Source organism: Artibeus jamaicensis, unplaced genomic scaffold (assembly GCF_021234435.1).
Source record: "Artibeus jamaicensis isolate MK-2021 breed Jamaican fruit bat unplaced genomic scaffold, CSHL_Jam_final scaffold_474, whole genome shotgun sequence".
Classification (NCBI taxonomy): Eukaryota; Metazoa; Chordata; class Mammalia; order Chiroptera; family Phyllostomidae; genus Artibeus; species Artibeus jamaicensis.
In genome coordinates, this window is record NW_026522046.1 from 4,739,895 (window position 1) to 4,754,158 (window position 14,264).

The 14,264-nt window shown below is 42.0% G+C and overlaps 1 protein-coding gene across 1 annotated transcript in view; it reads left to right on the forward strand.

Moving 5' to 3' along the window:
- The window catches only part of ETV5 (ETS variant transcription factor 5), a 58,176-nt gene that overhangs the window by 17,917 nt on the left and 25,995 nt on the right, over nucleotides 1-14,264 (forward strand). Inside the window, exons 6-7 of the mRNA XM_037129669.2 lie at nucleotides 7,422-7,551; nucleotides 8,459-8,746. Coding sequence (XP_036985564.1) covers nucleotides 7,422-7,551; nucleotides 8,459-8,746 — 418 coding nt within the window. The remainder of the gene's footprint in view (nucleotides 1-7,421; nucleotides 7,552-8,458; nucleotides 8,747-14,264) is intronic.

The following is a 14,264-nucleotide window of genomic DNA, read 5'->3' on the forward strand; positions in this document are numbered from 1 at the left end:
CATGGTAAAGATACAGGATAAACAGGACACCGTCCTTTCAGTTTGGTGATAGGCCAGGGGTGACTTTCCTCACGTGTAAACGCATGGTTTTGAAGTATCTTGGAGATGGGAACATTATATCTGCTTCACAGATTTATTTTTTAAATATGTTGCTATGTCTGTTGCACTTTTCTTTGTACAGATTTATTTTTCTTTCTAGACCATTTGAAGGCAAGTTCAGACATTCTGACGTTCACCTCCGAATGCTTCAGTGTGCCTCTCCAACGATTAAGGACATTCTTCTATGTAGCCTAAGAAAATGAGCTTTTATTCACTACTATTCAGAATTTCCCAGCTGTCCCCAAATGTGTTTTATAGCTGATACTGATAACTGTTTTTGATTTAGGATTCAATTAAGAACCACACATTGCATTTGTTGTCATGCCTCTTCCATCTTCTTAAATCTATAATAATCTAACATTTTTTCCTGTAGCATTGAGGGATTTTTGAGGTTTTTTCAGAGGCCTGGTTGGTTGTTTTGTAGTTGTTGACTCTTTAGGGTACATTTTTAAAGGATGTACAGAAATGCAAATAACCTACAGGAAGGCGGGTCTTAGGCCTGGACGTCTGTTGTCAGTTGTCTCACGTCTGATATGTGTTGACCTTAAAACACTACTGAAAGCTCAGTGAGTCAGATGGAGGTACTTGAGTCAGAGATAGTTTGCGTGTGTTGGAGGGGAAGGCTTTTGAGGGACTCATTTAAAAAAATGTTTAGCACATCTTACTAAATAGCTGGTTTTATTATTTATGGGTGATTTTTTTTCACTATATTCATTTTTTTTTTAACCAAAAGGGTTTTTAAGTATTTTATTTATTTACTTTTAGAGGGAGGAAAAAGGAGGGAGAGAAAACCCATGTGAGAGAGAAACAGATCTGATCCGTTGCTTCTCGCACATCCCCACTGGGGACCCAGCCTGTAACTAAGGCTTGTGCCCCAACTGGGAATCAAACTTGTGACCTTTCAGTTTGTGGGATGACATCCAGCCCACTGAGCCACACCAGTCAGGGCTCGCTATATTCAATTTTTAAATCTACTCTCACATACCTTAACTGTATTAGATATTAAAGAAAATGGTATATTCCCCTATACCTCCTCCAGTTCTTTTAGAACTCATGCCCCCTAACTAAATTAGACAGCATTTCAAATTTTTGTTTTTGGCAACTGTTGCCAGGCAGAATCAGTGTTAACCATTCAAATGGGTTTGAGCATATCTGTTATTTGGTTTGGAAATCCGAAGGCATCTCCTTTTCCAGATGTTCTTTTTTTAAGCTTCAGATCCACTTACTTTATCTCCCTCGAACCTCCATGTTTCCCCGAACAGGGGATCTTATCTTTGTCATTCACTAGTGCTGCTGTAGCAATTTACAAAGAATACTGAACTATTAGGAATATATTTTATGCTTGAAATGAATTTCTGATCTCAGCCCTAGAATAAAAACATATTTCTGACCTCTTCTGATAATATGGTACAACTTAAAAAATAAACTTCATTTTATCTACCTAGCTATTTGAGCTTTGTCTCAAAACATGTCCACAAAGGGTCCAGAGCTGAGGAAAGACAGCAGTGTACTGGGAAGTTGGCCTTTGGCTTTGTTGTCCTCTTCAGATTGAAGAGCCCATGTGACACTGCATCTGGTGACGTAAGCCCCGCTAATCTTTGGCAGTGGGACACTCTGACAAGTTAGGGGTACATCAGAAAAGCCACACCTACCTACCAGGGGTTGTCTGGTAGGTTGTCTTCAGCTCTGTTGCCAATGTTATTTTTATATTAACATTTCCCTCTGCCATATCGTATGGGCAAATGTCTCTGGCGCCTCCACTCCCACATTCTTTTTTTTTTTTTAAGATTTATTTATTTTTAGAGAGGGGAACAGAGGGATAAAGAGTGGAAGACATCAGTGTGTGGTTGCCTCTCATGGGTCACCCACTGGGGACCTTGCCTGCAACCCAGGCATGTGCCCTGCCTGGGAATCGAACCAGTGACACTTTGGTTCCCAGGCCCGCACTCAATCCACTGAGCTACACCAGCCAGGGCCACCCCCACATTCTTGAACTAAACAGCACATATTTCTTAGTGTGGAGGGAAATGGGTGGTAATGGTCTAAGAGAAACAGTGAGCTAAAGCTGGTGGCAAGGGAGGTAAGCTTAGGGATAGACTTCACCTCAAGGTTACGGCTCTGGAATCTTGAGACGTCTCTGACCACAACCTCGTGCAGTGCAGGTCGTGTTGGTTCCCAAGTGCTGGGAGAGGCTCTGGGGATGGGGGCTGGCCACCTGAGCCACAGCCGTTCTGATCAACTTCCGCACAGGACACAACTCTCCATGTAAAGTAAGATCAGGGCCCCCGAGTGTGACCAAATAAGGTCTCCTCTGAGGTCAGGCCTGCACAGCTGATACGGGAAAGATGAGTCTGCACCAGATGAAGGTAGTGAAACTGAAGAAGGGAGGAGGAAAACCCCCAAACAAAATCTGAATGATGACAACCGGCGGAAGGCAGGCAAAGCCTGGGTGTGAAGTGGGGGAAATGGGGATGGACTTAGTCTTCCCCCCTCGAGCGGCAGTATAACCGATCGGCAGTTTCTTTAACACTCAGAAACAACACAGCTGTGTGTTGCGTGTCTTCACAATGAAGTCTGGGACAAATTGCAACATTGAGGATTATGAAATACCAAAGAAAAGGTTTATTAGACAGGGTGTTTTTTGTCTTTCAAAAAATTTCTTTTCATTTAAATAGTTCATCCTAACATTCAATGTGTTTTTCCTCGTTTTGATACTTGGTGCTGTAAATAGTGAAGGTCACTGCCGGCAGTGGCATAGGGCAGCTTCCTTGGACAGATTCCACAGGCCTGTATTTGTGGCAAGTAACAGATTTTGTCAACAAAGGGAATCATTCTTTCTTTCGACTGGGCCAGTTTGTCTATTTTTTATTTTAAAATAATTGGGTTATTTCTTTGGAAGACTGCTTCTATACCATCAAAGAAGAAAGATTTGCTAAAATTTTAGAAACCCTGGTAACTATTAACTCAATGATACTATTTGACCAGGACAGGGCTCCTTAAAAAAAAAAAGAAAGAAAGAAACTTAATTGAAATAACATATAGCAATCATAAGTGTACAGCTTGATAAATTTCCACAAACTGTATAAGTATTTAGATGAAGACCCAGAATATGAGAAGACTCCTTTTGCTTTTTGAATGGGCACTACCCCCAGACTCAGGAATAACTTCTATCTGACTTTAAACACCATAGATTAATGTTTAGGGAGAGAAGGGGAGGGAAGGAAACATCAGCGTGTGGTTGCCTCTCACTTGCCCCCACCTGGGAACCTGGCCCACAACCCAGGCATGGGCCCTGACTGGGAATTGAACCTGCAACCCCTTGCTTCACAGGCCTGCACTCAATTCACTGAGCCATGGGCCAGTTCCTTTTTAATGTAGTCTTTTTTCTCAGATTCCCTCTGGGAGGCAATATGACAGAATGACTAAGAACTGTTTAGGCGGCAGTCCTGACCAATTAACAGCTATGCAAACAGGACAGATTTCTTACCTTTTTAAGCCTTGATTTTTCCCATCTATAAAATGGAGACAGTGGAAATAGCTTTCTCCTTGCATTGGGAAGATCAAATGAAATAATATGTAAGAGCAACTTAGCACAAAGTAAATGCTGAAGGGTCTATCTGGCTGCCTCTTTCTTGGTCTGTCAGCCTCTTTGTTTCCCAGAGATATTAGTTCTCATCTATTTTTCCCTTGTCTTTCAGCTAGGTGCAATGTGATATTTTTGTTGTGTTGAAAAAAGTTTTATATCCTTTCTAATGTACAACTCAGGTGAGGGAAATACCCGCCACCTCTGTCAGGGGGAGAGATTACTGAGATGATAGTGGGGAGTCCTTGCCGCCTCTCCCTTCTCTAAGCAGCAGCACCAAGACCAATTCCTTTCATTCCTTTGGGCCTTGGGGGTCCATGTTTATAAAGGTAAGGGCCTAGATTAAGTGGACTGTGAGGCCCTCATCTAACTCTAATTGTTTCTCTGAAAAGATGCTGAAAGTCAGATTCCTCACTAAATTGTACCTGCCATGAAGGAACACATATGTTTTGCTTATCATCATACCCCCCACACCCTCAGGGTACCTGGCCCATAGAAGATGCTCAGCAAGTGAGTGACTGAAATCTTGACAAGGAAGGTGATTCATATTCGCCAGGAGCTCTTTTCATAGCACCACTGGCTTTAATGGGCCCTTCTTCTGTAACTCTGAACTTAAACTCAATATTTCTAATTGTAGAAAATATTCATCACTACAAATGTCAACCTTTTTAGCATTTCTTTTAAAACTTAGGAATTCAGACTTCATGAATTTCTCAGGAGTTCATGATTCTCAATTTCAATTTCTGGCTGTGCTGTATAATCCTAGGTCTCTGTCATCATTTAGTAAGTCGCCTGTGTGAGGGTAAATACTCTATTTTTGAAAGCACAGTGTATAACTATACAACATCATAGCACCGTCTGCAAGGTGCTGTGCTATTTTCTTTATTTCTCAAAGCAGCATCACACACCTCATTTTCCAAAGAAGAGAAAACTTAAACGCAAGGAATATTTGTTGGGCTGCTGCATTCCTGTTTTAAACATACATCACTGTCTTTGACTAAGACATGCCAGAGTCGGGCTCCTTCACACACTCTCTGGCCCAGCAGCCCCTCCGGAGAGCTGAGCCCTCTTTCTTACCACTCACACGGTCCCTAATGGCTTTCCCACCAGTGATCTGTGAAACTTTCAATTCTCATTCCTGCTGTGCTCCATTCCCTTCTTTCTCATTTAAATGGTTCTTCCTGGGGAAGAAATATTTATGACTAACCTTGTGCCTAGCCCTGTAGGGTAGATGTGGTTAAGAATTAATTGGAAATACAATCCATTTAGTCACCTACTGTCTTAGTCCAATCAGGCTGCTTTAACAAAATGCCGTAGATTGGGCGGCTTATAAAACCCAGAAATTTATTTCTCATAGTTTTAGAGGCTGGAAGTCTGAGATCAGGGTGCAGGCCTGGCCGAGTGAGGGCTCTCTTCTGGGTCTCAGGCTCTAGCTGGCGTCCTCCTGTGGCTCTGCCCTCTTTACTTAGTTGTCTTCCCAGGTTCCCTCACCTTCTCACACCGTCATGTCAGGCATTAAAACTTCAGCGGATGGATGTGGGGGGACACAGACGCTCAGAACGTAGCTCTAGCCAGCAGCTATTTCTTGAATTGCTCCTCATGTAGAGAGCATAAGATTCCAGGTCTAAGACAGTTTGGGGGTGCAGGAAGTATGTAATTTAGAGCTGAAATGGTGAGGTGTACTCACTGAGAGTACTGTGTAGATTTAAAGAAATCAAGGCATCAGAATTACAATCCTCATATCACTGTTCCTGAAGCCATTATAAAATTCTTCTTTTCCGGCAGCTTTGGTGTTAGTCTCATCAGCAGAACTGGTCATTTTTCTAGTAATATGAAAATGTCAGGACATTCTAAAACTTGAAGTGAGAAAATGGAATAATACTATAATTGTTTACTTTCTAAACTTAGGTCAAACAGTGATTATAAGTTATTTTGTTTAGGTAAAGTAAGAAAAGTAGACTTTTTGTTTACACTGAGGCATAACCCCCTTCACTGCCTATTTTGACAAAACTTGTATGGCAGAAGGTTGGTAGGAGAGGCAGAGACAAGGGGGCAGCACTTGGAAGCACCCGGACATCCTCTGCGTCAGGGAAGTGGTTTTCCGTGTCAAGTTGTCTGACTCTCCTTTCTCGTTTACTAACATTTTAACAACAACAGGCTTAGCCATTTTCTGTGTCTGAATGTCTGAAAACATTCGATAACAATTGGGACTTGGCTGCCATGATGTCACCATCAAAAAATCATGAGAGAGGCTCTAATGACTTCTAAATATAATCTGCCAGTTCTGAACTTAATTTTATGTATTTAGGAACAGCAGTTGGCATTATGTAGGAAAGAATTATGAAAACCTATATTTTCCAGTCAGTCACTGGCAGGACTTTGCTGTATAAACTTGTCATCTGTGATAGACTCATTGATCTCATTTGTTCACTTCTGGGACCAGAATTCAGGGTTGGAGGAGGCACCGGAAAACCTGTCCACCTGAAGATCGTTCAGTCTTACCAGACAGGAAAGGGGTGATTATTTAGCCTTAAGCCGACTTAGTTTAATCACTGAGAATTAACCAAGCTCCTGGAAATATTTTAGGAGTAAACATTGAGTCAAACAAAATTTTAGCAGGTTACCGAGGCACTGACTGTGGTTGCTATTTAATGAGACCTTTGATACACTGGACAGTGACTGACACAAAAGCTTAACTCATTCTCCCCCACTGCCCCCAAAATAGCTGGACAAGGTAGCAGTTCTAATCTAGAACCAGAAGAAAACAGCCCTCTCTTAGTGCAGCATCTTTGGAGACTGCCCCGCTTTGGGTAAAACGTCCCCTCTAAAATGAGTTAGCTAGCTCCTAGGTAAGACAGAAAAGGCAAACCTGGTTCTGGTAAGTCGCCTTGACCTGGAAAACTCTTGTTCCTTTGCCCCATCAGAAGCGTGTGTGGAATATGTAGTTGACCCCCAAACACAAATCAGCAGCTTCATATGCTATTCCATCAGTGTAAGAATAGTAATTGGCACCATCCATGAAAAGATTGGTTATAAAAACCTACCCTTCCTGGTTGGTCACTAAGAAAGGAAGACCTAAACACAGAGGTTTCCAGGACATTCCCTGTATATACGTAGCTCTTTCTAGTTTGTAGCTTAGTTCTTTGTTGTATTCTTTTGCTTTTAAACTTTTTGAAATGCCCCTAAAGTTGAGTATCTCTTCCTTAGACCTGATATTTTGAGTTGCTTGAGAAAGGACTTTTAAAAAGTCATATATTCAATTTGTAAATATGCCTCTATAATATGAAATGTATTTGCCAGAGGAATTTCAAGCCTTTGATAAGCTAATGTGTAATGTCTCCCAATATATTTTTGGCTGTTTATTCCTTTTGGGATACAAAATTCTTCATGCCTGCAGTTCTTGGTTTTCTGTGACATTGCATTTGTGGGGTGGGGTGGGGGGACCATCACCTGCAGGATTTATAAGGATTTCAGAGCCTCTGGGAAGCAGACGAACACCAAAGAAATTTGGGGAAAAGACTTGGCTGATGAAAGTGTCCGATGATGGATGATTTCTGAGTTTACAGAGTGTTTCATCAGTTTGAGATGGAAGGCCCTGTGTTTAAGTGTTGGACTTTCTCTGGCTTGTGGCCTGACATGAGTCCCCAGAACAATCGGCCGGATCCAGGGTTTGCAGAAGGAAACATTGTGCTCCCTGTTAATCGGCCCTGTTCCTCCCTCGCCCCTCTTCTCGTTTCAGTGGTGCTTCATGCCCCACCACCAACCAAGATCAAACGGGAGCTGCACAGCCCCTCCTCCGAGCTGTCGTCCTGCAGCCACGAGCAGGCCCTCGGTGCTAACTATGGAGAAAAGTGCCTCTACAACTATTGGTACGTGGAGCTGGAGAAGGCTGACCAGAAAGTAGCCTTCAAGCTGCTTCAGACATTACTCAGCAAATCACTCAGGACAGCACACCTCATCTTTCCCAGCAGTGTAGTCCTCTAGGTGTAGGCTGGTTCAGATGCGGCCTTTGTGCTGAGCGTGAAGGGCAAAACTGTTAAACCGGCTCTGGGGGGTGGGGGGACTGAGTCGGTGGGGTACTGAGCCCCGCTGTGGGAACACACCTTGAGTACTAGGATATTTGGTCTGTGGCTTCGAGGGAGGGAGTATGTACTTCTTCATGTCTGTCATATGTTAATGTGAACTTTAAGCATCAAAAAAGTAATCTTCGAATCAGAATATATGAAAAAGCCCTGATGCTTGTGCCCTTTACTTAAGAATATCCAGGCCCCAGGAATGAAGCTTTAATTTTAAAGCACTCTTTGCTCTAGAAGTTAAACATAGATCAGCCTGAAAGGGGGAAGGAGAAGAGTTGTTAATTCAAGCGATGTTACAGCAGAAATTTTTCTTGAACAAAGATTCTGACTAATTTCTGGGAACCTTGGAATACTTGGGAGAGGGGCTAGAAAACTCCCAATGCATAAATTCTCCCCCGATCTATCCACCTCTGCACAACACATACATGGAGAATTTTGTTGGAAGGGGGGAGGAAGGAAACCGGAAGCAGAGGCTAAAATTATCTTTGAGAAGAATCACTAAAAGTGTTAAATAAGTCCCTGTGACGCAGGGTGTTTGTCACTTTGAGAGGTACAAATATTCCCTCAGGGCTGCCAGCAATTTAACTATGTTAATGCTGTCATTTCCTGGTAACGAGTTCTGCTACATTCTGCTGGACCTGGTGACCAAGCTAATGGCTTCATTGCAGCTTAATGGTTCCTTCTCTTTTTCTGTTTACAGTGCCTATGATAGGAAGCCTCCCTCTGGGTTCAAGCCATTAACCCCTCCTACCACACCCCTGTCACCCACCCATCAGAATTCCCTATTTCCCCCACCTCAGGCAACTCTGCCCACCGCTGTGCACCCTGCTGCAGCTGGCCCAGTACAAGGTGTGGGCCCTGCCCCCACCCCTCATTCGCTTCCAGACCCTGGACCACAGCAGCAAACCTTTGCGGTCCCCCGGCCACCACATCAGCCCCTGCAGATGCCAAAGATGATGCCTGAAAACCAGTATCCTTCGGAACAGAGGTGGGTGCTGATCTGGGCTTTGCCCCTCCCCATTTCCTCATAGGCAGAGGGGAAGCAGTTAGTCTTATTTACCAGGTAACTGTAAAGTTCTCATTCCACAGAGGCATCTTGTGAGGTAAGACTAATAGTAATATGAATATGATCTATTTATATACATCACCCTGTTCCTGAGGTACTCCAAGTGGTTTGTAGACATTATGACATCCTTATGAAGTAGAAACGAGGAGATAATTGGAACTGTGACCCCATTATACAGCCAGGGAAAGAGCGGCTTTCCCAGAATACATGGTCTGTTGACCCTCACTCAGAGAGATTTCCTGACTAGATGCTAGAATTGAACCTTGGTTCATGCCACACATAAACAATTTATCAGCACTTGACTTACATATTAGAGAAGATTGCTGAATTATAGGAGGTATCATTATTCATCTGATTATAACAGATTTTAGCAGTTGGAGATTAACTAAGTTATTTATTTATAACTGTCTACTTTTGAGAGAGAAATCTCCTGGTTTCACTCCAGGTAGTTCTACATTTCCAATATGGAAATTAGAGCACCAGGAATAACTGGCCCAGAGTCATTTATTCATTAGACCAACTAACGTGAAGGGAACCTACTCTGACAACACCAAAATTGGGTCCCATTCTTCTAACCCTGTCATCTGCCGTGTTCTAGCGGATGCCTCCCATTACATACAGTGTTTGGGGGCTTTTTTTATTTCACGTCTCTCTGGGATAAGGACATAATGTAGGCACCTAGTTGTCAGTTAGGTTACCAAGGGCTGCAAGATGGTGACCATTGCATTTCCTTTCTATTTTTCTTGCTCTGCATTGGGTGGGTGTGAGGACGAGAGGCAAGAGAGGAAGGATGTTTGCGCGCACCTTCCCCAGGCCTGGTCCAAAACCCAAATTCCTCCCAGTGTTTTCTCGGAGGTCACTTTCTTTATTTCTAGATGAAATGCAGAAAAACATTAGCACTCTTAATCTGGTTCTGATCCCCTTACCCCCTTGCTGTGAATGTTGCCATAAAGAACTACATAATTAGGCTGGTTAGTGTTGATTCCCTGGTGAGGCCAAATGCCACTAACACCAATGATACATAGGGCCCAAGGGGTGAGCATCAGTAAGGGGCTGGCTCACTAGCGGGCCTCCCCATTTGACAGAGAGCTCATCTAAAGGATGTGGCCACCACTGAGCTTTTTGCCAGCTATTACCTTGTTAACAGCCTTGCACTTTTTCAGGAGAATTTGGAAATTTGGATTTTCATGTAAAAATTGCAGGTTGCCTTTTTTAAAGTTGGCAAGTAATTCAAATTAAAAACAACAGTGACACTTTGCAGACTAAACAAAACCTCTCTGTGGGCAAAATTACCCTGCAGGCCTCCCAGTTTGTAAACTCAGGCCTGGATGCCATTTTTATTCCAACAATTTTTTGCTTTTGTGCTTTTAAATAGCATTCTCCTGATTTTCTGCAGGGATTATTAATTGAAGGGGAGGGATGGAGTGGGACATATATTCAATATTTCAAATACTTAGTGAACTTTGTATTGATTATACCATATGTAAAGGAAAATTATGTTAAATCTCTTTTATTTTTACAGTCATACAGTTTAACCACAGGAGAAATTTGTTGTTAGGCGATTTTGTCATTGTGCTAATATCACAGAGCGCACTCACACAAACCTAGATGCTGTAGCCTATTGCTTCTGTGCTACGAACCTGCACTGCATGTTACTGTACTGAATACTGTAGGCCGTGGTAATGAGATGGTATTTGTGTATATGAATGTCTAAACTTAGACAAGGTGCAGTAAAAATAAGGTGTATAAGATTAAAAACGGTGTATCCATCTGGGCACTTACCCTGAGTAGCCCTTGCAGGGATTGGGAGTTGCTGTGGGGCCGTCAGTGAGTGAGTGGTGGGTGAGGGTGAAGACCTGGGACACTGCTGCGCACTACTGTGGACTTGACAAACACTCTGCACTTAGGCTGCACTAAACTTATAAAACAACGTGAGATTAAATCAGTGATGCAATCAAGAGGCACAGTAAACATGGGATGTATGGAGCTGCAGCTGGTGTTAACATGGCATCTGTTCACAACACACTGCTTTTTTTGTAAGTAGAAAGAGTGCACTCTAAGGGTAAAAAAGCATAGTAAATACATAAACCAGGAACAGTCGTTTATTATTTTCAAATGTCCTACAGTGTACGTAATTGTGTGTGCTATACTATCATCTGACTTGTAGCACAATAGGTGTGTCGACACCAGTGTCACCATAACATGTGAATAACGTGTTGCACTGTAACATGACAATGGCCACAACATCACTAGATGATGGGAATTTTTGAGCTTCCTTTTAATCTTACATGATCTCCATCTTTTGTGTGGTCACTACATTATGGACCACATTATACGTCTCATGACTGTATTTCCCCCCAATCCCTGTTTCCTAGATGATTATGTCAGTGGTTAACTGAACTGGGGACAAATACCCTAATTCTGCTGGAGGTTATTGGCCCTGAGGCGGGTCTGGCAGACTGGGAGCCTTACTCTCCATAATAAAGCAGGTCTGTCTCCAGGGAATGAAGCCTCCTCCCAAAAGGAAGAGGTTTGATCCCAGAGGTTCCTGCCCTCAGGTATCCAAGGAGAAAGAAGCAGGAACCAAAAAGGAGGTATTTCTTTTTGGGGGTGATTTCCTCCCTGAAATTTGTCCATCTTGGACATCCTTCCTCTTACCCTCTGCCATTACAAAGATGGCTAAGTCTAACATAAAAAGACTTCACACACACTGGGATGGTACAGAGAGACTTGGGGAGAAGGGTGAAGTCCTGAATTGATAAATAAAAACACGGGAGCGATCAGCTTTGTACATTGGAGCACCGTAGTCTCAAAGTTGAGAGTGTACAAGAGTTCCCACGGGGGCTTATTAAAAATGCAGCTTTCCGGCTGCACCCCAGAGATTGATTTGGCGGGTCTGGAACAAGGACTGGGTATATTATTGTCACACTTTGAGAAATCATGATCCAGCCCTTTCTTTCAATCTTATCCCTACTCCAACCCATGGACCTTTCTTTTAAGTAACAAGTAATCAGTACTCTGAATTCTACCCTTACTGCCCTTGTCTGTTGCTGAGATGATGTGATCTCTGTGTGGTGCAAAATACATTAAAAAAAACAACGTGAGTTTGCATATAGATACTGGATAGCTCACAGAAAGTGAAACAAACTGAAATCCCTGATCTGATATTGTAAAAGGAATAGTAGTTACAGCCATGTGTGATAACAAGTTTAATAATCCCTTACTTAACCACCTTTATGCCTGCCTGAAAGCGGGACTGATTACTCCTGTTAGTAATGGTAGTTTGTTCTTTGCTAATTTTTTTGTTTGAATTAGAAGGGATATTACTTGAAAAAACTAACCTCCTCAACAAAAATACATAGTATTTTGTGGGATAGAAGGAAATACAGTCTCTTTTGAGCCTTTTAACAGCTCTGTAAATAAGACAGAGTGGAAAAAAACTATTTTGCAGTTAAGAAAATCAGGCCTAGAGCAGCTAGAGGACTTCCTAAAATGTTCTGTAGCCAAAGAAAGGGTTCTATATTTTGAAACCAAACCATTAACTTAGGCGGCCCATATGTTTTGGTTATGATTGGGGGAAGGGGGTTGCTAACATTCATTCACTGTCTACTGAGTAAGTGACCTTGAGAAATGGTTCTACCCAGTGATTCCACTGCTAGGATTATATCCTAAGAACCCTGAAACACCAGTCCAAAAGAACCTATGTACCCCAATGTTCACAGCAGCACAATTTACAAGAGCCAAGAGTTGGAAGCAGCATAGGTGCCCATCAGTAAATGAATGGGTCAAAAAACTATGGTACATTTATACAATGGAATTCTATGCAGCAGAAACAAAGAAGGAGCTCCTACCCTTTGCAACAGCATGGATGGAACTGGAAAGCATTATGCTGAGTGAAATAAGCCAGGCGGTGAAAGACAAATATTATATGATCTCATCTTTAAACAGGAACCTAAACAACAAAACAAACAAGCAAGCAAAATATAACCAAATACACTGAACTAGAGAACAGGCTGACAGTGACCAGAGGGGAGAGGGGAGGGAATTTTAGGGGAAAAGGGGAAGGATTTACAGAAACTAGTATAAAGGACACATGGACAAAAACTAGGGTGGGGTGGAAATGGAAGGGAGGTGGGGAGCACTGGGGGGGTGGGCTGGGATGGGAGTAAAAGACAAACTGCTTGAACAACAATTAAAATAAATAAATTTTTTAAAAAGGTAAATCTATGAATAATCTATTGGGGACAAATCAGAGTTTGGCTGTTGTCCAAAATAAAATTATGCTTGCTCTAAAAAGAAAATCATTCTAACCTTGAACTTTATCCATTTCTTTACCTCTTAAACTACCATAATGTTAGTCATCTCTTAAAGTATAAAATCCTAGTAAGTTCCTTCATCACTTAACTAAACTCATGCTGTAGCACATCTGTTTTGTTCTGCTCAGTGTGCCTTACCGCTTCAGTTGAGTAGAGCAAACCATTTGAGGTTTAAAAATCATGATTTAGATCCCCCCTTTTTTACACCACATTTAGCTCAGTATCTTACTTGTCTTCATTATGTGTTTTGACAAAGTGATGGCAGTTTGTGGTTATACTTTGAACAACTAAAATATAATCTAGTCAAAAGTACATTCTTAATGTTTTATACAGTCTTAGCATATAATTCTTCACAACTCAAAATTTATTTTTAGAAGATAAATACTTGTTTGCAAGCATGATATATATTCATTTCCTCTCAAGGGGGGGGAACATGTAACTTGGCATGTTGAGATATGTTCCATTTACCCTTAAAGACCACAGCTGCTTCTTGAGGAGTGTTTTCCATCCGGCCATCCCAGTCTCGCAGGTTTTTCGTCGCGCTGTCCACCGTTTTTACGTGGGCTCAGTGGTGGAACTCAGAAAATATTCTTACGTTATGCCCCTAGTACTGGCCCGATGTGTTTTTGCCTTTGACTGTACTCTTTCTCATTACATCTTGGGTCTCCACAAGTCGACTAAAGAGGGTGCACTAAGAAATTAATCATCTAAGATTTTTGGAATATACTGCTCTCTCACTCACTTGGTATCAAGAAGCAAAAATTCAAGAAAACACAAAATTTTTAAAAATACTGCTACAGGTGGAAAAATTTTTCTGCTGCTTGGTACACCCTGAGGGTGTATTATAATAGACTGTCCTGCCAAATTGATAGAATATGGTGCCCCAGAGTCACCTAGAAAGGATCGGGCATCTTCTGAAGGAGCAGATGGCCTAACCTGCTTACGTTCTCTCTCCTTGGTTATGATCAAAGCTTCAAAGCTTAAAAGGGTGAGCTTAAGTCTTCTGAAATTGTGATTTAGTAGGTCATTCTCTAATAGACTAAGAGAGTTAATAAATTCAAGTTTTTCTCCTGTTTCTACTTCCTCCTTTAAAGTCTATCCCTGATAAATTGCTGTTCATTTTT